At 43.1% G+C, this 24,308-nt stretch overlaps 1 protein-coding gene across 1 annotated transcript; it reads left to right on the forward strand.

Moving 5' to 3' along the window:
• The first annotated feature begins 7,283 nt into the window (after positions 1-7,283).
• slc4a2a (solute carrier family 4 member 2a) lies at positions 7,284-23,448 on the forward strand. Its single transcript, XM_030774613.1, has 23 exons — positions 7,284-7,346; positions 7,685-7,765; positions 11,750-11,906; positions 12,297-12,553; positions 12,734-12,852; positions 13,205-13,470; positions 14,729-14,865; positions 16,310-16,490; positions 17,365-17,500; positions 17,747-17,930; positions 18,049-18,154; positions 18,412-18,596; positions 19,231-19,447; positions 19,750-19,953; positions 20,289-20,437; positions 20,611-20,805; positions 21,003-21,224; positions 21,388-21,477; positions 21,659-21,825; positions 21,988-22,241; positions 22,419-22,588; positions 22,894-23,067; positions 23,368-23,448. Exons 1-23 carry the CDS (start codon positions 7,284-7,286, stop codon positions 23,446-23,448), a joined length of 3,795 nt encoding a protein of 1,264 aa, XP_030630473.1.
• The last annotated feature ends 860 nt before the right edge of the window (positions 23,449-24,308 follow it).

The following is a 24,308-nucleotide window of genomic DNA, read 5'->3' on the forward strand; positions in this document are numbered from 1 at the left end:
ATCACTATCCGAAGCTCCATGTATAAGGACTTAGTGACTGTAGTTAAAGCTGACTGCCACTTCTGACTGTGAAATCATATTGCTGACTGTGATTCCTGTGTCGCTAACAAGACCATGATAGAAGGATTAAAAGTAATATAGATGCTCAAACATGTGCATGCACATGCATATTGCACTTCCACAAACAACCATGTTTGTAAAACAATGACTTGCATGTACAGCAGCACCCCCCCCCCCCCCCCCCCCCCCAATCTTCTCAGTCACACACACACAAAAACACACTATACAGAAAAACTAGTCTTTGCGTCAAATAATGTCACCGTTGTGTTCCTCTGCTCTTGTTGGTTTTGCACATCACCCTGGGTATTTAAACACTGACCAATTACTCCACACCCCTCTATCTCCTCCAATGCACACACACACACACTCAGGCTTCCCCTCTCCCTTTTATAGCATGCCTCTGTGGGCAGACTTGTGATTGTGCTCATGACACACTCTGTGAGCACTGACAGACAAGGGTAAGCAGATAACAGGACTTTTCCTACAGGAACACCGCTTGGGCTTGACTCTGTCTTTCAGGTCTGCACGACTCTTGTGATTAAGTTTTTGTTTTTTAAATTTTTTAAGCAAGGATTCTCTGCGACTAGACAGGTGGGTTGTTATTTCTACTTAAATGACGTGGTATAATTACATGTTTTGTTTAAATCACTGACAAGAGCCTTTAATACGTTTTAATACCTGATTTCATTAATATCTGCATTGATAAAGATTTTAAACCGTATTTGAGGGACCTACTTTACATCCAAGACTTGGCGTTCAATGCGTTGTCTCCGAGGTAGCATACATACTGATGCAGTTGTAGTCTACGAATGATGACTAGCCGTAGCTACACATTTTTTTTTCTGGTGCCTGTTTGTCCCGACATGCCAGAGTAACGCTTGTTTTTCTAGACACCTCACAGGCAAATAACTGCCAGGTAGCAGCTCGATAAATCGTTCATTATCATAAGAACTGAATACAAGATAGAGGCTCGACCACATTCAAAAGTCGTCCAACAGGCTACATGTAATTTTCCTGACATTCTATCGTGGCGACTTCAAAGATGCAACACACCGTTATCCAAAGTTTTGAAAGCGTGGATCAAAATTCCACACATACTTTTATGCTCAAGATTACCGTTTCGGGTGATTTGAGGTGATGTTTACCTTGATCTTGGATTTGTTGTTTCTCTGCCACGTTGACGCAGCACTCCGTTAATTTGGGATGTTTGGATATGTTCGCGAGGTTAAATCAGCTGAATGTCCTGGCATGCAAACAGAAATGCACTGACAGCAGCAGAGGACAAATACTTAATATTTGACCTCCATAAAGAAACGGCAGGCTTTTAATGTTAAGACCAAAACCCCGCTTCTGTGCCAGACAGCTGATCACGGTCAGTTTGAGGCTATTTTCGACTCGCCTAACCGATCTAATATGAACCGTTCGACCGTTTTGCTGTAAAAACGAAACTCTCATTGGTGAACACAGTAAATGCAAGCTTTAGTCTCTGATGATCGCGACGTTTGTCGACATCATCAAAGTTGTTATAGTCGTCATCAGCATCATTAATATCACTTACTTGCGCTTCGTCTAAACCGTTTTGAATGTTTCTATTTCTTCTTTAGCAACGCTTACTGGTCTTATTTTCCTATGCTTTTCTTCTTTTTATCCTGTGTTATCCTCGTGTAAAAATTAAATATTAATATGAAACACAGAGGAACTATGGGCCTGCGCACTGTTTGGGAAATATCTGTTTACAAGGGATGGTTATTATGTAGCAGAGTGATAAACGCGGAAATTGTGGGAAGTCAAGACATTTCAAATAGCATTACTTTGGGTCTGCCGTGTGAGCTGGTACATGACTAACATCGCGGTCTTAATTTTTCCTGTCTCTTTTACACTTTTTACATCAAGATGTTTTTCTTTCTTTTTCCATTTGAACTAAAATACATTTTGAGCAGAATAACGTCATTTTTTGCGACTCAATCTCACATGGACTAAACATATACATGTCCATCGTTTATTCCCTAACAATTGTTTGATATTCCTATGGATTGGAAGACGTTTCACTTTTAGTATTGCCACTATTTGTGCCGGCCCCCCACCCCACCCCCAAACGAAAAAAGGTTCTATCTGCACCTTAGCAAAACACTGTAAGGCAGTGAGATGAGCCAGTGAAACATAATTTGATAATCAGCTATCTTGTATGTTTATGTGTTCACAGATTCCTTGCTCAAGAGAACCTGAGGTCATGAAATGAACATCTAGTATTTTTGAAGGCCCATGTGTATATCACACTGAAATCATTGTTTTGTCTGGAGACAGCAGCAGTCTCAAAAAGAGGAACAGATTTGGCCTGGAATGAGTACTTTGTTCATTTTGTTAAAATGTCCAGAGGTTTCTTAGCTTAGTACTGTTTTATTGTTTTTCTGTCAATCACCTGTTTTCTTAAACGATTTATGTGTCCATCACGGTACGTCACCCCCAGTCACCATGGCTACGGAATAGATATTACCTTAACTGAAAATAGAGGTAAAGAGGGCATACATGTACACTGTGACTGCTATGTTGTGAGACATTGAAATACACTTGCATATAAAAAATGAAACTGAAATGGTGCCAATGTCCTTGGTTATATGCAGTGAGCTTTAAGCTGTCTTCTGTGGATGACTTCATGACAAAGCACATGCTTTTGACCCCCTGAGCTGAATTGAGCTGTGTATATACAAGAGAGAAAAAAAGAGTTGGTCATTTATAAAGTTTGAGGCCCGGAGCCATATTGTTGAGTCATGTCCCAACGGTCACATGGTTTTTTAGAGGGCAGAAGGAGGTAACTTAATAGAGAGGTGGGGGTAGGGGGGTGGGGTGGGAATTATCAGTTTGTCATTCAAGGCTGTGCGTTAGCACGCTTTCTCTCTCTCTCTCTCTCTCTCTTTCTCTCTCTCTCTCTCTCTCTCTCTCTCTCTCTCTCTCTCTCTCTCCTTCTTTTACTCTTTTTAGTGTGTGAGAGCTCAAAGGAGCAAGAATGTGTTTTGTGTGTGTATGCCTGTGTGTGTGAGTTAGCAGAGCCAGGAAAAGAACACAGCCCACCAACCACGATCTCTTTCTTCTGTCTCTCTCCCTCCCTCTCTCCCTCTCCCTCTCTCTCTCTCTCTCTCTCTGTCTCTCTCCCTCTCTGCCTCTCTCCCTCTCTCTGCCTCCCCTTCCCTGTCTGGATTCACAGTAGGATTTACCAGTGCACTACAATGACTGCTTTGGCTGTAGGTTCTCTGCAGTAAGCACACCAAGGTAAGCCTTGTGTCTCTTTCTGTCTCTCTCCCTCTCCGTCTGTAGCAGTGACCCGCGGGCAGCTATCCGTTTCCAAAGCTGCAGTCACGCTCCTTTTGTCACTGTCAGTCACTGCGGGATGAACACGCTCTTTTTTTTTTTTAGCCTTCTTCCACGATCGTGCTGTTATGTACTGAGTCTTTAGTTTGCTGCCCCTGGATTAGAGGACTTAAATCGTTGTCCTTTCATGTTACACTCCCTGTTATTTTCCCATATTTTCTCTGTTATGTGCTCCACCAAAAATGTAGTGAAGACAAATCTTTGGTAGTTTCTTAAATTTGAACAACAGCTTTTCCTGTCTTTTAGAATGTGTCCTGCTGCAGTTAAAGTGATTTTAACTTACTCAATGGCTTGTTTACTAGCTACATGTGCAGACAAGAGTATCCAAATATGATTTATGATAACAAATGACGATTTTTCCTCTTTTCACGGAGATTTTCCCCCTGATGAATTATAGCAAATGCTTAAATCTTGACTGTGTTTTTCCCTGCAGTTCTAAAGCCCTGTGTCTGTCTCTAACAGGACATAGTGATATGGTCTTGAATGACAGAAAATGTTCATGTCACAACAACTTTGGTTTTTGCAGAAAGCCTGTAACATTTCATTAATGCATGCATTACAAACAATGGCATTAGCACACACTGCATTGCCCTCTCATTTGATATGCATTTGATTTTTTTTTTTTTTTCAAAAAATAATAAAAAATAAATGTCAGTTTCAAACGCTATAACGTCAACTACACCAGAAGGCAGTTTGGTAAAAGCTATGTTCAAATATATGTTTGCCTGTGGATGGCTCTTGGTATAAATGTCAGTGGCAGGGTCTTTGAGTGGTGTATACGAGTGACTGTTGGAATTCTTTCCATCACTGGACTTGACTGGTTGGGGACACTGCAGAGAGAACGCTGTCTCAAAATATAGGCATAATGTATGAACTCCTGAGAATTATGTGGCACAGTATGGCAGCATGCGAATAATTTTTCAGGTAAATATTTTAGGCTTGCTGCAGTAGGTCTGAAGCGGCTTGAACCTCGCAGGGTGAAATTTTGTGTAGCGTGAAAGAAAAGTACTTTTGATACCCAGTAAACGAACCTCTTTTCTTTCCCAAAGGAAAACCAAACTCCTCCACCCACGCCGAGCATGAGCTGGTGCTCTTAGGAAGGCGTCTCTGCTGAATCACTGTCCCCAGTAACCTTGCATCATAGCTGAACATTGCAGGAGTATCAATTGCAAGAAGATTACAGTTGTTCTTAAAATGCTGTTTTTGTAGCGCACCTTTTTAAGGCCAGATGAGTTTCCCTCCTCATCCTTTCAGCTGGATCATTGTTTTTTCTACCCTCTCCTGTAATCTAACTTGTAATGTTTGATAAGACTCTTTTAAGGAGAGCAGCTTGTGTCCTAGTCTCAAGGGACATTCAAGAACATTTAAATCTTGTGTCTTAAAAAAAAAGAAGAAAGAAATTAGGTACAGATATATTAAAGTGCTCTTGCTGACTGGTAGTTCTTTGTATCATGCTCTGCAACCTTTGTTCATATATTAATAATGGGTTTTTTTTTTCAGCTTAGAAAGGAAAACTTGCACTTTTGGTGATGTAACAGATTTGACATAGAAGTTGAAGGACCAACCAAGGAAATGTGGGAGATAGTAACTAGGAAATAGATAAGACAAAGAGGCTGTGGCCTGGTTGGAGAACTGTGCCTGTACTTTAACTGACATCATTCACAAGCAGAGCAAGAACAAGAGTTCAGCTCAGCATGTATCTATTCAGCTGATATGTTTTTTCATTGAGAAAATCTGTCTGATTAAGGGCGAAATGACATTGTACTGTTTTTCACTGTTATCCCCTGTGGAACCCTTCTCTAATAGTCCTGAAGTTTCATTACATATTATCAGACGATAAGAGCAAAACGCGGTCACTTAGTTCTTACCTATGTTTTTTTTGTTTGTTTGGGGTTTTTTTACATTTATTCTCTCTCAGTCTTAGGTAGTACCCCCTCTTTCTTGCATTAAGTATGTGCTCTACTCTGTCACGAGATAAGGACCGAATGCCTTGCCTCCAATTAAATCTGTTTGAATTGGCTGGTTACACTGCCCATTTCAGTGAATGTTATAAATAATTCATAAATATTTTGATTAACTGACTAGACTAAATTTTCATAAACACACCATGGTTTTCACGACATCAAAAAGCAAATGTAATCACACAAACGCGCCTTTCATTCGAGAGCGCAGTCCCGAGTCTGGCTTTTATTAAAGTAAGACTTTTGATATGATTAAGCGTTTTGAATCAGTGAAGAATTTGCAGTTAGAAGAACCACACCGTTTGTGTCTGGAGACAAACTAATGCATTTAAGTTATCACACTCAAGGCATAAACTCTTTCTTCATTTACTTCTTCATGCATTGTTACTCAGAAAAAAACTTGTCTATAATGCCTCCTTTTTCTGTAAAGGCTTTCATGGCTTTCGTTTTTCTGAAATGGGCTTTCTCCTAATCTGTTGGAGTGGATAACTTTTAACTGCTTTGACCTCTACAGTGCAGTATAAGAGAGGCAAGATAAAGATGTCCGTTGTAAGACGTGATACCTTAGGGTAACAGAAAGGTTGATTTAGTCATCTTACACTTTAATCAGTCTAAAAGTATGGGTGATTTGATCTATATACAGACAGAGTAGACAGCATCTGAAGATTTAAGGGTATACACACACACACACACACACACACATATATATATATATATATATATACATACATACATACATACACAATGTACAGAAGTTCAGGGGCAGAATTACCATCCCATCTGTGCATCAACACTAACAGCTGTTTGGGTGTTTTTTGTCTGTTTGTTTGTACCCTCTGTAGACACAGTGTTAAGCCCTGTTCCAAGGCTATGGATCATCACCGTTAGAATATCACCAACCACGGCAAAAATTCAATACTTGGCAAGAAGAGGCTAATAACACGGCAATAACGTAGCATGATATTAACATTTAATTTGATTTATCAGTAGAGCTTTAGACTGATAACGGACTCCATCATTTGCAGTGGCTGCATTCTCAGACTATAAACATTAATATTGTATTATCCGTGCCATTGTTATGTGTTATAGGATATCCTCTAGACCTGTGCGTGGCACTGACATTGCGTTGTGACTCTGACCTTGGCACTGAGGATATAATTCAGACAGCCCTGTAATGGAAGCTGTCATGAAATATGCCTTTGAATCCTCCCAGCATCTGTATATAATATAGCTGTTCACTCTGGATGGAGATTTCAATAGAAAGGCAAAGGATCTCTGTCCTGCACAATCTGTTTCATCCACACAACAAAAAGTAGCTATTTAAGGTTCATTTAAGGGTTACAGGTCAAATTTATAATGTCATACTCTGAAAAGGTCCTCTCTGACTCAGCCATCATCTTTTTGAACTTTGAACCTGGGAAATGACAAGTGCATTTATTCCTTTTTGTTTCAATGTATGACTCCACTTTGAGCTTGACAATGTGAATTTGGATTTCCATTGCCTTCATATGAAAATTGCCTTCATATGAATGGCTCTCGGCAGTGAAATTATTATCTAGTCCTTATCTGGAAGCCACAAGTGACCTCCAAGAATGAGGTATGTTTCTTAGCTGGTGCGTTCTTTTGTGATGAGCCTTTTAAATCAAAACCTTAGCAAAGCCAGGCAGTTGTCTTTAAAAACATAGCTGATATTGTGGTATTGTGCGAGGAATTTCATCTCTGTCAGATTTCGGGAAGAGTCTCTTGCTCCGCTGATGTTTTGTTTTTCCTCATTTTGTGTCCTTGCATTCATCGAAGGTTATGCTGCCCAAAAACTCCCAGTTGAGATTGAGTGAGAAAGAAAAGGGCTAAATTCACAGAGCTCCTTAGCCACGCTTCAGAGACGCCATCTGAGCCATGAGTGACCCTCAGCGAACCAGTGACGTCACTGCCACCTCCGCAGCTTTGGCTGGACACTCGGTGAGTATGATTTAGCTTCTGACCAAATGACGAATATGCACATCCATATGTTTCCAATATGTGTCATCTGACAATGTACACAATTAACAAGTTTTGATTGTGTGGGAGTTAGGATTCCACTCATGCTTGGACGAGACCAGATGTTCTAAACTCATTTGCATGATCAGAAACCCATGTTTCCTCGGAATAGGTCTCCAGTTTGACTCAGCAATTGCATGAGCAGAGACTACCAGCGGCAGTTTGCTCTCCCGTTGGCCTATTTGACTCTTGGCTCTCATTTTTCAAACCTGGCACAAAGTATATCTCTGAATATAGCACTGCCCTTGATCCTCCTCTAGGAGATTGAGCCCTCGTGTATAGCAGCGGGAACTGCAGGTTTTTTGACTGTGTTTGGCTTCGGCGGTGGCCCGCCTGGCTCAGTGACATTTGGTAGTGACTAAATTGTTTTAGCTACGTTGTGTTCGGTGTTCTGGCAGTGGTGGAGATTATACGCAACTTTGGGTGATATGCGGTGGTACAACGCCTACACGGTAGCATTCCTCTACAGATTTATTTATTAAATCCAGCTTTGTCTTAGTCTAATGCTCACAGGGTGCGTTTTTAGGCGTTTGCTAGAGAAGTCAGAGGTTCGTTTTAAGAGAGAGAGTGCCTTGAACGTGTATTTTGTTCATGCGTGTGAATGTGGAGAACAACAATAAGTCCCTTACTTATTCCTGCTTTGTTGTTTTGGTCTGTGAGCGTAAGACGTAGTCTAATTATTTTTCGGTGAAACAATGGCCATTGATCTTCTGGCAGTTCTGATCTGCAGAAAAAAAATCATCATGCGTCACCATGGTGACTGAGTTGCAGTTCACGCAATTCCTAGAACTCTTTTTTTTGTTTGTTTTTTTTTGTTTTAGGGAAGCGTGTCATTACTCAGATGTGCTTTGACTCTTCAACACAGGTGCATAATTGTTTTTAAAGGCCTGCATCTCTTCACTTGTCATAGATTACTTGCACCTGCTCCAGAGTGTTGAAGAGGTTCTCTTCAAAAACGTTTGTTTATAGCTTTTGTCTAAGTGAACAGTTGAGCATAGCTTTTGCCCAGAGCTAGTCTGCTAATTTCAATGATAGCTTACATGTCTTACTGAGCAGGGAATAAGGTGCCAAGATATGCTTAGGTAGGCACCCGACTATTCTACAAATAGTCATATGTCTGGATGTCTACACAGCCCTCAGATAAACTATGACGAAGGCATCACAAATCAGGGAATCTATGTGTGTGTGTGTGTGTGTGTGTGTGTGTGTGTGTGTGTCCTTAGCAGGTCGATGATTAGTACAGATATTAGGGTTTTGAGTCACAGAGAGACTAAGTGGACCTGCCTACTTCCTGTCTGGCTCAGAGGTTCTTGTCATGTGAAAAGGGTCTGAATAGGGAAAGGGACAAGAGAAAAAAAAGCATTTTTTTAAGCACCATCGTTTTAGATGTAAACATTTGGATTTTTTTCCTCATGTGTGTGGCATTTTGCTCCTCCGTATCAGTCAGGAGTTAAGAGGGTGCACATGAATTTATGGACTTCTTGGACAAATTCAAGGTGAGTGTAACAGAACCAGATCTCAATAAAATAGCCAAAATAACTCCAAGGACTGAAGGTAATGAGATTTTACCCTCTCTGTTAAAAGCTTTGCTCTGCGGGTATCGCAGTGAATCCCATTGATCGCCTCTGTCACTGAAATGATTTTTTTTTTTTTCAGTCGCCGTGACAATTTGCCGCTGTAATTATTTATGACTTCTCCAAAAGTAGATTGACTCAGAACGGTAAAGAACTCCGAATGGTTTCCGTAAATCCTGACATGATCTGATTGCACCTTGAGGCCAAATCTGAACATATTAAATGAGAGAATGAGAAAGGTCTGGTTTCCTGTATCGGTTGTGACGTTTATGAAGTAATGTCATATTAGTCATATGTTCTGTCACTCTTGATTACCTGGGATTTCACAGGAAACAGCATACATAGACTGATAAGGACTCTGTTTACTCAGGCGTGTCTTGAATGTTTGGAGAGAGGAGTATGAAGGTAAACAGCAGTGAAATGAGGTGATATGAGGGGGCTTAAGAAATGTCAGTAGCGTCGTGATAGATGTCTCTCTGGTAATGAAAAATGCAGCCAGGCACCTGCGCTATCACAAGGACTGTTGTTCTCAATATTAAAATGCTCTTTTAAATCCAAGCAAAACGACATAGTTTCTGTGGGAAAATGTAACTCAATATCTCTCTTTCTCTGTGGGGAAGGACAGAGAAAGGTGGAGTTAGGATGAAGATCGCGTTTCGTTCTTTTGAAAAACACATGAAAGCCGGAGAAGAGGATTCACTGAGCTCAAATCCAATACGGATCATGTTTGTTTTTCATTGAATTATTAGACTCATGTCTGAGTCACATGTTGGTGATAAAAGAGAACTAGAACCAGACGGATTTACGGGGGAACACATGTGTGTGCACGTTTGTGTGTGCTCATGTGTGTCTGATTTTCGTGCCTCTGACAGAACACTTTGATTTCCCTCAGAGCACCGAAAAACCGGCATGCGTGTACGGGTGCAGCCATCAAATCTCTCTCTTATCGTCTATTAAGGCCCTGATTGGTGGGTTCATAGGAAGAGCACAGGCCGTGCGGCAGTGAGCGATTTGCCCACAGATACTAATGATGTTGATGCCTTGGTAAAGCGTTGAGAGATCTGCTCTTTAGCACGGCGCATTAATTGTGTACGCTGTCTGGCACCGGCTCTGCATGTGGTTGCCATGGTTACACGCAGCAGGTACATTCCTGTCACTCGGTGGTCTGCTGCGTGACCTACTGACTGGCTGGCATTGTCTAGAGTCGCTGCGGAAAGATAGGTCCAGGTGCCCACGGCGGTCACTCAGACAACTCTACTGGTTTTCATCCTTTTCCTTTGACGAACACTACAGCATCACTCGATAGAGTTGTTATGTCAGTGATTATTACTCCTGTTAATAGCTGTTAATAATTGAATTGGTAATTGATTTTTTTTTTTTTTTAAAGCACCTCAGTATCATCATAATGTTGGGCTGGATTCTGGCAGAAGCAGCAGTAGAGGAATCAGGTTTGACAGGGATAGGACTAGACCATTAGTGTAATGATCATCTATGTATATGAAAGCTGTTAAGTTTTATAAAAAAAAAAAAACTGTCTCTCTTAAGGACCAACGATCAGACCAACAGACTTGACTGAGTCCTGAACTGTGTTTTGTGTGCTGATACCGCAGGTATTGTCAATCAAATCATATTCAAGTTCAGACTGCTCTCCTGATTACCTCCACTGTGCAATTACACTGAAGTTTGGTTGTATCAGAACTGACAAAAAGAATTGCTAGGGTGACCACAGTAAATCTTTTTGCTGCTTTTGTCAGATCCCTTTGATCACTAAAAGCTTATTTTTTCTGTGACTCCCCCGCCGTTCCGAAATTTAACATCAAATCTGATAGCAGTGGCAGTAAGACTGATCTGAACAGTAGTTAGTGGTTATAGGTGCGGTGTCTACGTTATGTTCACAGAGGGAGGATGAGTGACAGGATGGTGGGTTCTTTACTCGTCTCATCTGTACCAAACGGTGGTACTCACCCTAAGAAGGCCCCCCTGTGAAACCATGTGGTATAAACAGAGTGTAGGCATACACGCCAGAGTGGATCCCTAGAATAACATACCACAGTTAGTGGGGAAGAAGAGAGAAAGAGAAAGAGAAAGGTCCTCCCCCCCCGTAACCCTTTGACACCGTCCAGAGCGAGGGTCCGTTTAAAATCCGCACTCATCTCTGTCAGTCTCAGACCTTTGGATGATCTGCATATGAAGGAGAAATTAAAGGTTTACTTGTTGCTTACATGTGAATTGTTTTCATGTGTATTTTTGAATTGCTAGAGTTCTGGAATCCCCAATACCCGAGGCACACAGGACGAAAAGTGGTTAAATTGGATCAAAAATGAACTGTATTTACAGACAGTGACTGTCTAACCTGGATATATCTCAAGCTTGTGCTGATGACTAAGGTTATTTATGAGGGATAGTAGCACATTTATGATGAAAGCCAAACGCAGGCAGTCTGTGTTCTGTCTCCCTCTAACTGCAGCTTTTGGTAATGCACAAGTTCTTTCTGTTGTCATGTGCATTATAGTTGGCCTTGTGATATAAATGCTATGTCTTCTGTGTGAAAGTTCATATGTTTTGTGTCATAAGCGTATTCTTTTCATGCTCAAGAAAAAATGACTTACTGTATCATCTGTAAACGGAGTCATATTACTCTCAGAGCCTGTGGTATGCGCCCAGTATAGCACTCTTAATACCTTAGACTTACTCTGTTATCTAACCCCCTCCACTCCACAAACCCCCCCCCCCCCTTCCCATCTGCTCCAGGTCTCTCCGCCGGCCCCTCCCCCCCGCAGGGGTGACGACGAGGATGAGAGAGACTTAAATAAGACTTTAGGAGTGGAACGCTTTCAGCAGATCTTACACCCAGCTCCTCGAGTTCCCAGCGACCAACACCGCACCTTTAATGAGGAAGACTTTGAGTGTAAGAGCGCTCACTGAGCTCTTCATCACTGCGCACAGCCTCTCAGAGACAGCAGGGCTGATAGAACCCCAGATATGCTATTATTTATACATTTTAATTTAAATTGCTCCCTGAAGTACCGTTTAAAAATATATGTGTGTGTGTGTGTGTGTGTGTGTGTGTGTGTGTGTATGTGTGTGCAGTCACTTGCTTTAAATTCAGTAGTAATTACTGTTAACGCTACTGATCCTGTACTTGAAACTAAATCACAAAAAAAAAAGAAAAAATTAGGGAGAGGTGTAGAATAGGTATAAAACTGTTTGAAGTTGAGTGTGATTTAGCTGGAGGAGTGTATTCTTGGCAGCTGTGACGTTTTACTTGCATCGTTGTGAAGCTGTTTTCTGTGTGCAGACCACCGTCACTCCTCCATGCACATCCACCACCCACTCTCCAAACACCTCCCCTCGGGAGCCAAGAGGAAGAAAAGCAGCAGGAAGAGGAAGGGGCGGAGAAGGAGCTCCAGCGGCAGTGGCGCTCCCACCATAGAAGAGGATGAGGAGGACGAGGAAGGAGAGGAAGAGTCCTGCGCCCATCAGGATGGAGACGGGAACACCACCACCTCTCCAACACCCGACACAGACACAGACACGCAAACCGAGGTGGTACAGGTAGTTTACACGGAGTTGCTGACACACAATTTACTGTTGGCAGACACAGCCTAAAAACACACACACACACACACACACACAGACGCACGCACACACACATGCACACACGCGCATACACAGAGAGAGAGAAAGATAAATGTCAAAATGGGAACATCTCTCATGTCTGTTTTTGGTGTTAAGTTTTTTGTGTCAGATGATGATCAGCATGTGAGAAGCTCACCCCCTCGTCAGCTTAACATAGTGCCTGAGTGTGCCCTACACACCAGCCGCAGTGTCCCAGAAAATATCACAATGACAGAGTGAGTATGTGTGTGGACACGCACACACACACACGCACACAAACACACACAGACACACACACAGACACACACACACCACACACACAGAGGCCCTTTTCACTACTGTGGTCAAAGAACCAAAACCCAAAGATAAAATCATTGGCTTGCCAAGGTAACACACACGCACGCACGCACGCACATAGAGAGAAAAAGAGAGAGCACTCTCTCATTACTGTGGTCAAAGAACCAAAACCCAAAGATAAAATCATTGACCTGCTAAGGTAGCACACACACATACACACTCGCACACACGCACAGGTGGAGAAAAAGAGAGAACGCGGCCTCAGTTTTCATGTGTTTTATATCACTACAGTAGGTTGGATTCAGGGTCAGCTCAGCCCAATGGAAGACGGGTGTCCACTCCATGTGTGTTCCCATTGAGTTCTCCATCTCCAGACTCCGGCTCCAGCCCGCAGGCCCGTGCTCCCAAACAGGGCCCAGTGGGCCGCAGCTACGACCTGCAGGAGCGCCGGCGCATGGGCAACCTAACGGGCACTGAGCTGGAACACTACCAGCGCATGCCCACTGACGAGAGCGAGGCCCAGACCCTCGCCACAGTGGACCTGGACGGCATCAAGAGTGAGTGAGTGTGTATGTGTGTGTGTGTGTGTGTGTGCGCGCGTGAGTGTGTGTGTGTGCACGTGTGTGTGAGTGTGTGTGTGTGCACATGTGTGTGTGAGTGTGTGTGTGTGCACATGTGTGTGTGAGTGTGTGTGTGTGCACGTGTGTGTGTGTGTGTGTGTGTGTGTGTGTGTGCGGCATAAGCTGCAAACACACCACACTTTCATAGCAATTCGAGGAATGTTCATCAGAGGAAAATGGTCAGGAGGCTTGGTTGTTTTTGGTACAAACCAGCTGCTCTGTGATTATTCGAGAGAGTTTGGTGGTGCTTGGTCTTATTTTACAGTGTCTCTTGGAAACAGCAGTGGTATGTAACCCCTTTGGAGGATGAGCATTGCTTAGCATTTGTGTAATAACAATATGAAAGTGCTGTTCAGTACTGGGTATGTTGAAATCTCATATTATCATACATGGAAAAATGTACTTTTAAAATGTACCCATACCATAAATACATATAGATGATCTATATGATACAATAAGGTATGTATATTATACAGTTGCAAATATTTTTTTTTATGTTTTGCCCTCAAAACATAACATTTATGTCATCCTCAGTTAAAAGATCTGTCATGTTCTAGAGAATAAATCATATTCTCAGTTTGGATATCTAATTATCTGTGGCAGGAACTCAAGAATCTAGACATTTGGAATTTGGTCCAGAGCTGCCCACTACAACTGTATTCTTCTACATCTCTACTGTGTGCGTGTGTATGCATGTGTGTGTGTGTGCGTGTGTGTGTGTGTGTGTGCGTACGCGCATGTGTGTCCCTTTGTGTATCTGCGTGCGTGTGCGTGTGTGTGCGCGTGTGTGTGTGTGTGTGTGTACGTGTGCGTGTCCCTTTGTGTATGTGTGTGTGTGTGTACTTCTCATTTGTCCAAACAAAGGTTCACTTTGATAGGAAAATATGATCCATCGTCAGAGAGTTTGCAGACAGAGGCAAATAGAATGTCACAGTGTGGTTTGGAATCAGTCAGATCAGCACCAGGGAATCAGGAGAACAACATCTGATAAATTCATATAGGTTTTGCTCTGATGGTACTGTTCCTCTCTCAACTAAATTATCTAAATATAAATTCAAAGGAGCCAGCCTTGCCGTGTGAGTCAGTAACTGATTTTTATATCTAGTAATGATAATAATAATAACAATAATATGGTGATGATGATGATTCCTGGATTTCACTGAATTGCCCTCTGTTTGACCCCTCTTTTTTTCAGGTCACCGATTTGAAGATGTCCCTGGTGTACGACGACACCTTGTTAGGAAAAGTGCTAAGAGTCAAGTGGTTCATATTACCAAGGACCACAAAGAACCCAGCGGGCGGGGCCGTAAACTGGACAGAACCCCACATGAGGTGAGTGACCCAACTTCTGCTGGGCACATGTGTAAAATCGAGTGTGTAAACTCATGTATGGACAGGAAACACTGTGAAAACACTGTTCAAGGGGGTTCTGATGTTCTGGGGATAGTCAGTAGGTAGCTAAGTCCTTGCAGGACAATATTCATGATAACATAGATATGTGATAGTGACTTTTCAAGTGCTCCATCTTTGTTTTTTACTTTTTTTTTTGTGATCCCACATCAGGTGGAATGTTCCCTGTTAATATCATTAGTCTTTTCTCTAACTTTCCCACACTGGACTAAAGAAACCAAAGTAACTGGATACTGGGACCATAGAGGGTTAGTTAGGGAGGTTTGGTCATCAGTGCAGTCAGGTGAATGTCAGCCCGCCCTCAGGTTCTCTGTTTTTAAAGCTTTGAGTGAAAGGTGTTCAGGTAAGTCAGTGGTTCTGCATCACGCTCATCCAACTTGTGGTTCCTCATCAGTCCAGATTAAGGTCTCGCAGCATGGTCCTTTTGGACTTCACGGGTCGTCTGGCCCAGCAGCGGAAGGTAGGGCTCTTTGGATTGCGTTGGTCTGTTTCAGAACCAAGTGTGCAGGACTGTATGCGGTTATGCTCATTTATGGTCCCTGTGTGGTCCTAACCATACACCACACTACACTGTAGTGTGTGTTTAAATATAATATGACAAAGTGTGTGTTTGCTTTTCATCAAATATGTAGAACATATGAAGCATGTTATTAACAAGTGGCAATGTGCATGTATATACCTGAATCTCTGGTTGCCCTTTGAGCACTATTGATTGACTTCAGTGTTAAGGTCCCTTATAACCAGAGGCCCTAACTGACAGGACTTATACAATTCACCCAGATTTACAAGTGCACTTTTTTTTTAACACTGTGTGTGTATTTTAAACACTGTAAGGTACACAGATTTATACTATATAGGAATATTCCAGTTCACACCATGGATGGGGGAAAAACACTCTGGTTCATTCATTGTGTGGGAAAACACTGTGTGGGCCACCCAGGTATTGGTTCATTTGGGAATGAGGAGCTTTAGGTCTTTAGAGTAACTAATCCAATGGTGGGATAAAAATTCATCAGGTCCTGTGCCTTTGAGAAAGGTGTGTCCTCACACATTCCTGGACTAGACAAACAACGTCCTAAAGAACTTACTGCCACTTTGAGATAACCCTTAACATCAGCTTGAGAGTAAAATATTACAATTTTGAACTTCATTTGCAGTTTCTAAATGTAATAATTTATACTCAAACAACGAAAAATGATTTTGGAGTAAAGCATTCAATTAAATGTTTGTAAATGTTTGTTTATTAATGAAAAGAAACTAATGACGTAAGTTTTATTCACTCACAGAACACAGAATGATGCAGTTTTAGATGAGGGCATTTCAATAAAACCCATAAAAACACTCATATATAACACACTGTTCTCAGGTGTTTGTGGAACTGAATGAACTAGTGATGGACAAAAATCAGGAGCTGCAGTGGAGGGAGACGGCTCGCTGGATCAAGTTTGAAGAGGATGTGGAGGAGGAGACAGACCGCTGGGGCAAACCTCACGTTGCCTCTCTCTCTTTTCGCAGCCTGTTAGAGCTACGCAAGACCATCTCCCATGGTAAGTCTGTCAGAGCTGCGCGAGACCATCTCCCTTGCTAAGTCTCTTAGAGCTACATGAGACCATCTCCCATGGTGAGTCTGTCAGAGCTACGCGAGACCATCTCCCATGGTGAGTCTGTCAGAGCTACGCGAGACCATCTCCCATGGTGAGTCTGTCAGAGCTACGCGAGACCATCTCCCATGGTAAGTCTGTCAGAGCTACGCAAGACCACCTCCCATGGTAAGTCTGTTAGAGCTACGCAAGACCACCTCCCATGGTAAGTCTGTCAGAGCTACGCGAGACCACCTCCCATGGTAAGTCAGGGGAGAGGTGCTGAGAAGATGAGTGGAAAGAAGTGAATTAGGAGTTGTTCAGAGTGGGAAGGTTGGAGCGGCATGGAGAATCACATCGTGCAGCTTGTAAACCATAACAGCTTTGCAGAAAAGAAATGGTCAAGCTGGAAAAATACTGTTTGACAGTGAAGTTAATTTTCTTCCTAATTTGGGAACGCCCAGTCTTCTTATTATACCGATTTTATTCCGAATCTGGGAATGGGTAGTGTCTTCAAGCGCCATAATACCCTCGGTCAAAGCCACGTTTGGCGCTGACCACAGATGAACGGATTGGCTTCACACAGTCGACACACCCAACCCAAGACAACACAGACAAGTCTATTGTCGTGGAGCCTCCGTCACAGGGAGGTGTATCACACCTTGGATTCAAATTGTGGATCCTGGACCCAGGACACAGCTCTGCACTGTGACACAGTGACGTGACCAGGCGTGCCACTCGGTAGCTCAGATATGAGTGTTAGTGTGAAATGTGTGTCAGTGTATGATGACTTGAACTGTGTCAGTGTGGTTGTGGCTGAAATCACTGTATGTGCTTACAGGGGCTGTGCTGTTGGACCTGGATCAGAAGACTCTGCCTGGAATTGCTCACCAAGTGGTGGAGCAAATGATCATTTCAGACCAAATTAGAGCAGAGGATAGAGCCAACGTCCTCAGAGCCCTGCTCCTTAAACACAGGTTAGATACGCATGTGCACACACACACACACACACACACACACACACACGTTTCATGTCACTCTTACCTCTTGCTCAAAAGACCCTCAGGGCCAGCGTTTCAAAGTTAAACTTGCTGTTCATATCCACATATGGCTAAAAAACCTCATATAAAGATCAGCTTATATGCAGAATGCTAAATGACTGAGGTATTACATTGTCTTTCTAAAACCGGAACCGTAGATGTTCTACTCTCTCTGTCCATCAGTCATCCGAGTGATGGGAAGGAGCATACAGCGTTCCACAGGAACATTTCCGCAGCCAGTCTGGGCTCTCTGATGGCACATCACCACAGTAACAATCACATCGCTGCTCCAGAACCTTCTGCCACCGACCCACTGATGGGAGGAGGACTGGAGACAGACCCACGCGTCGACATCGAGAGGAATGAGGTACCATTCTTTTGTGTGTGTGTGTTTTTGTGTGTGAGAGAGAGAGAGACAGAGAAAAAGAGAGAGGAAGGGAGAGAGCTTTCATGTGTCTGTGTGTGCCACATCTTGGTACCTGCAGAAAGACGCTCCACCTTTACTGGGCATGCACAGGTCCAAGTCTAAACATGAACTCAAGCTGCTGGAGAAGATCCCTGATAATGCAGAGGCCACTGTTGTGCTTGTAGGTAAGTTTTGTTCAACCCTACCGCCTAATCCGGAGACACCAACACTAACATCAAAGTACCAACAGCAGTCTTGATGTACTCACATAATGCTGGAGACTATTAGTAGTAGTAGTAGTAGTAGTAGTAGTGGTAGTAGTGGTAGTAGTACTAGTATTAGTATTATTGTTGTTGTTGTGGTTGTTATTATTATTGTTTAGAGAGTGTGCAGGTTGTGATGACACTGTTGATGATGACACTGAGAACCTGAATCTCCACAGGCAGTGTGGATTTTCTGGACCAGCCCTCAATGGCCTTTGTGCGACTGCACGAGGCTGTTCTACTAGAATCGGTCCTGGAGGTACCAGTTCCTGTGCGGTTTCTCTTTGTTCTGCTGGGCCCACCCAGCACCAACATGGACTACCACCAGATTGGTCGCTCCATTTCTACGCTCATGTCTGATAAGGTGAGTGAGAGTATCCCAGAGCAGAGCAGGTGATGGGCACAACAAAGGCCTGTGGCCTGAACTTTTGAATGTCTGGACCCATCAAATATTTAATAGATTAGAAATTCAATAGATTGAAAAGATGATTGAGGATAATCACATAAACCGTCACAAATTGTTCTTGTAAACGCTAGGAAACCAACAGTGCAATTATGTGGACAATCTTACCTAATTGCAGTCTTGTGTTGTGACTGTGTAGTGGGTTGGTTATTTTAGAAAATAGAATTTAGAATCTCTGTGATGCACACACACACACCGTGAGCAGTGAGCAGTGAATTTAACCTCTGCATTTAACCCACACCGGTAGCAAACACACACGCACACACAAGAAGCAGGAGCAGTGAGCAGCACACCTGCGCCCGGGGGGCAGTTGGGGGTTAAGTGCCTTGCCCAAGGGCACTTCAGCTGTGAATATTGTGGGAGGGGAAAGCGCTGTTCACTTACTTCCCCCGCCCGCATTTTTCCCGCCGGTCTTCGGGATTGAACCACATCTCTAGCCATTAGACCACGGCTTCCCCCAATATGCCAATATCATGGTTATGCTAAAACGATAAGCTTTTCCTAGTCGCTAATGAAACTTTGACCTGTTCTCCAGCACTTCCATGAAGCAGCATATCTGGCTGATGAGCGGCAGGACCTCCTGACTGCCATTAACAGTTTCCTGGATTGCAGCATTGTGCTCCCCCCATCGGAAGTGGGTGGAGACGAGCTACTCCACTCAGTTGCTCGCTTCCAGAGAGAGATGCTCCGGAAGAGACAAGAGCAGGAGGTCAAACTACTGGCCAAAGAGCCCAAGAGCCCAGAGGATAAGGGTATGACTAATGCACACAGACACACACACACAGACACACACGCACACGGACACACAGACACAGATACAGACGCAGACGCAGACACAGACACACGCACACACACACACAGACACATACACACACAAACACACACGCACACGCACACACACACACAGACACACACACGCATGCACACACACACACACACACACACACACACACACACAAATAAACACACGGACACACGCACGCACACATTTGGTAAGAATCAGTAGCTATCAAAGACAAAAGAGGCTAATGGATCTCTTAATTGGATCTCTCAGCTCTGCTGCCTCCCTTTAAACCTGGAGACGACCCTCTCCAGAGAACAGGCCAGCCGTTTGGTGGGGTCATTCGGGATGTCAAGCGTCGCTATCCCAAATACATCAGTGACTTTCAGGATGCCCTTAACCCCCAGTGCATGGCTGCTGTTATCTTCATTTACTTTGCTGCTTTGTCTCCTGCTGTCACGTTTGGAGGGCTCCTGGGTAAGTTAAAGAGGAGAGGGGGGAGGAAATCTTCCCATTCCCGTCGTCCCATTCATAGCTAAACAATAACTTACTGGTGGATGAGAGCTTTTCTTGAAGGAGACACTTTAGTGGTTCAGGTATTCCTATGAGAAAATACAATTTTGAGTAATTTATTTATAATGTTTAGTGAATATTGAAACTGTTCTGCCGTGATGATTAAATTGACAAGCAAAAGTCGAAACCTACAAAACCTTTGCAGAGATCAATTCTAATGCAAATCAATTGTAATGCAAGTCAAAAATTTTAAAGTAGTTTTGGAGTTAAGCTACCATTTATCCCTCTGTTTTGCTTAGGTGAAAAAACCGAAGGCTTGATTGGCGTTTCCGAACTGATTGTTGCTACAGCAATGCAGGGTGTGCTGTTCTCCCTCCTCGGAGCCCAGCCCCTCCTAGTGGTTGGCTTTTCTGGACCTCTGCTTGTGTTTGAAGAGGCATTCTTTTCAGTCAGTATCTCTGTGGCTGTCTCTCTCTCTCTCTTCTCTGTCTCTCCTCTCTCTCCGTCCCTTTTTGTCTCACTTATCCAGACAAACACTTTCTGTATCTGACGTTCTAAAGATGAACCCACAAAAATAAAGTCTTAATGTTACATGTTGTCTGTGTGCTTGTTTGCGTACAGATATGTAAATCTTACGGGATGGAGTACCTGACAGGCCGGGTTTGGATCGGGTTTTGGCTAGTCATCATTGTGGTGCTCACCGTGGCCTTTGAGGGGAGCTTCTTAGTCCGCTTTGTCTCACGTTTCACCCAGGAAATCTTTGCCTTTCTCATCTCCCTCATCTTCATCTATGAGACCTTCTCCAAGCTTGCCAATGTAGGGAGTTCAACAGATCAAGGAATTCACTGTACCTTTACTATGTGAATATCTGTGATATTTTAGCTGTAAAATGGATGGGAAGTATTTCCAAAGAATTGGGGGAATTCCGAATGCTGAATGATTGAACACGAGTTTCTAGACGTTTTAGACAAGCTCTAACTGACACTTCATACTGTTTTCTGTCCTTTTTGTAGATCTTTAAGGAGCACCCTCTTCAACCCTGCAACAGCACTGCGGTGAATGATGCTACCATATCATTACTCAGCAACTACAGTAGCTCCACAAACCAAACCGCGACTACCAAAGTGTTAAACCAGCCAAATACAGCTCTTCTCTCCTTGGTCCTCATGTCTGGAACATTCTTCATTGCCTTCTACTTGCGCAAATTCAAGAATAGTGCCTTTTTCCCTGGCAGGGTAAACAAGTGTTACGTGATCTTTTCCAATACTTTCTGATGCAAAAAAACTTTTAAATTCGTCTAAATACATTCCACGTGTGTTTCTTGAAATCTTAAAGGGTAGATATTGATAGTTACATCCAAAAAAAAAAAAACCGAGAACAAACGTTCTTTGTGCTCAGTTCCGCAGGGTTATTGGAGATTTTGGAGTTCCCATTGCAATCTTCATCATGGTCCTGGTGGATTATAGTATAACAGACACTTACACTCAGGTGAGAAACTGATATGTATGTACTGATATGTATATATATATATATACACATACATGATATACTGATTCAAAACGATTATAGCAGTCTGTGTCACCTCACTCAGTCTACGTCACTTCATGTATGTTGGACTCCAGTGCAGACAGGCTCGCATGCACTATATCTTGCTCTTGTTCCTGAGCAGAAACTGAGCGTGCCCAGTGGCTTCTCGGTGACAAGCCCAGAGAAACGCGGCTGGCTGATCCATCCGCTCGGCTCGGACGGACAGTTCCCCATCTGGATGATGGCCGCCTGCATTCTCCCGGCCCTGCTTGTCTTCATCCTCATCTTTATGGAGACTCAAATCACCAGGTGAACCGCTAGGTCTCACGTACAGTCTCGAATTCTGCATGAAAATATTGACACGTGTTAACAGCACCATCTGCTCTGTCTGTGTGTCTCTTTGTTTTGTCTGTGTTTTGAATGTCTTTCCCTTCTCCTCTCTTTCTGTTCTCTTTCATTTATCTCTGTCAGTCTGATTGTGAGTAAGAAGGAGAGGATGTTGGTAAAAGGCTCTGGATTCCATTTGGACTTGCTGATTATTGTGGCTATTGGTGGGATTTCGGCATTGTTTGGGCTTCCGTGGTTGGCTGCCGCCACGGTGCGCTCCGTAACCCATGCCAATGCTCTTACGGTGATGAGCAAGGCTGTTGCCCCTGGTGACAAACCGCGCATTCAGGAAGTGAAAGAGCAACGTGTAACAGGACTTCTGGTGGCTCTTTTTGTGGGTTAGTTTGTTAGTTCCATAAGCTATGAATAGAAAAAGAACCCCTTAGAGTAGCCAGCAACATTGGTAGTAGCTTTATCACTGTTATCAACCTCAATCATGCCACTTATTATCAAGAATGAAAATTCCCCTACGCTTTCCTTCTACAAATTCTTGCATTGTGTTGGACTTTCTGTAGGTCTCTCCATCGTGATCGGAGAACTCTTGCGGAAGATACCAATGGCTGTGCTCTTCGGCATTTTCCTATACATGGGTGTGATGTCCCTAAATGGAATTCAACTTACTGAACGGATGATGCTGCTGTTGATGCCCCCAAAATATCACCCTGACCATACCTATGTGCGCAAGGTGAGTGACACTTTCACCTCAGCTCCACTGCTCAGCAGTGATCGTATGCTATGTCTAAGGTCATGACCAGTCTCATGCTCCAAACCAAAGCTATGGATAAGATGACATATTTAAGAACTGAACACGCTATGAACATTTGGTCAGAGTCCTGCTTAGTAAGAGTGGTTAGAATAAGTGTATGTCCTTTTGTGTAAGTGTGTGTCACCAAAGGTAAGTGTAGAATAGTTTTATGTTAGCTGAAATGAGTTTATATCAGTATGTGTGTCTGCTGGGGTACTACTTTTACCTTTGCCTGTCTATTTTAGGTGCGTACACTGCGCATGCACCTTTTCACAGGTATCCAGATGATCTGTTTGGCTGTTCTGTGGGCGGTCATGTCAACGGTTGCCTCGCTTGCATTCCCCTTTGTCCTCATCCTCACTGTTCCAGTCAGGATGTTCTTGCTGCCTAGAATCTTCACTCGACGGGAGATGCAATGTGTGAGTCTTTCATTGGAGAACCTCAAAGCGTCTTCAGAAGCATGTAAAGAATCAGGGCTACGCTCTCTGATGTCTGTTTTTTTTTTTTTTTTTGGGGTGAAATGAAGGTTGTTACTGTAGAGTGTCCAAATCTTTGACTTCCTAAGCATATACTTTGTTATCCCAGAACTCAACTTCCGATATATGCCAATACCGAAAGTCCATGATCCTGATGTAGCACTTTAGCATTCACTATTTCAGCCACAACTCTGAACCTTAACTCTTGCGTGTTGCGTTTTTTTTTTTTTTTTTTTGTCCCAGCTGGATGCGGATGATGCAGAACCCATGTTCGACGAGAGAGAAGGACAGGATGAATACACTGAGATGCACATGCCAGTATGACCCCGCCCTCCTCACTGGTCTGACTGGTTCGACGTGTCAATTCAGTGGGGTCCACCCTGCTGAGCTCACAACTCACTACCTGCCTTTAAAGTAGACAGCAGTGTTTTAACCTTTTGTCCCCCAATTCACTCCAGTCAGATCTCCTTATTCATTTGTTTGCCTCTTTGAGACCTGTTATGGTGTCCTCTGACAGTCGCTGATGAAGGTGAGGATGAAGATTTCTTATCCCTATGTACTTGAAATACGTGCCAGTCTAAGTCCTACTCTGTAGTGGGAACGTCATGTCTAAAGCGTTATCGCACTGTGGGGCATTTTTACTGACGTGCATAGTAATGTTGCAGAGTATAATACAGCCTCAGAACAATGTCCACATCAAGACAGGGTTTTGTGATCATAAAGTGCCCAGACAAGACATCATAACAATTTTCAGTCGAGACTTTAGTGAGGGTCTGAAAGAGCATTTTAGACATTTGTTGATAGGGGACTGTTTGGTAATGGGGGTATGTCTGACGACGACAAGGTTCATGACTTAACAGGAAGCACATACTGACACCAACAGTTACAATAGCAACCGCTTTTCGTATGATCTACAGACACTCCTCACGTTTAAAAAATAACGAATATATTTAGCATCAAACGAGAAACCATACTAATCTCCTGTTTAGTTTAGTTATGGTACTCTAGCAGAAATACCATAATTGTTTACCTTTTGTCATATAAGACTTTCTGTTTCCCTGAGGCTTAATTCATTTTTTGAAATGAATGCATTTTTTTTTTTTTTTTATCAATATCGGTTAAATGTATAATCCTGTTTGCACACAGTGCAGCCATCCACTTCAATGGGACACAGGAGAATAGAT

The sequence above is a fragment of the Chanos chanos genome, chromosome 5, assembly GCF_902362185.1.
Source record: "Chanos chanos chromosome 5, fChaCha1.1, whole genome shotgun sequence".
Lineage (NCBI taxonomy): Eukaryota > Metazoa > Chordata > Actinopteri > Gonorynchiformes > Chanidae > Chanos > Chanos chanos.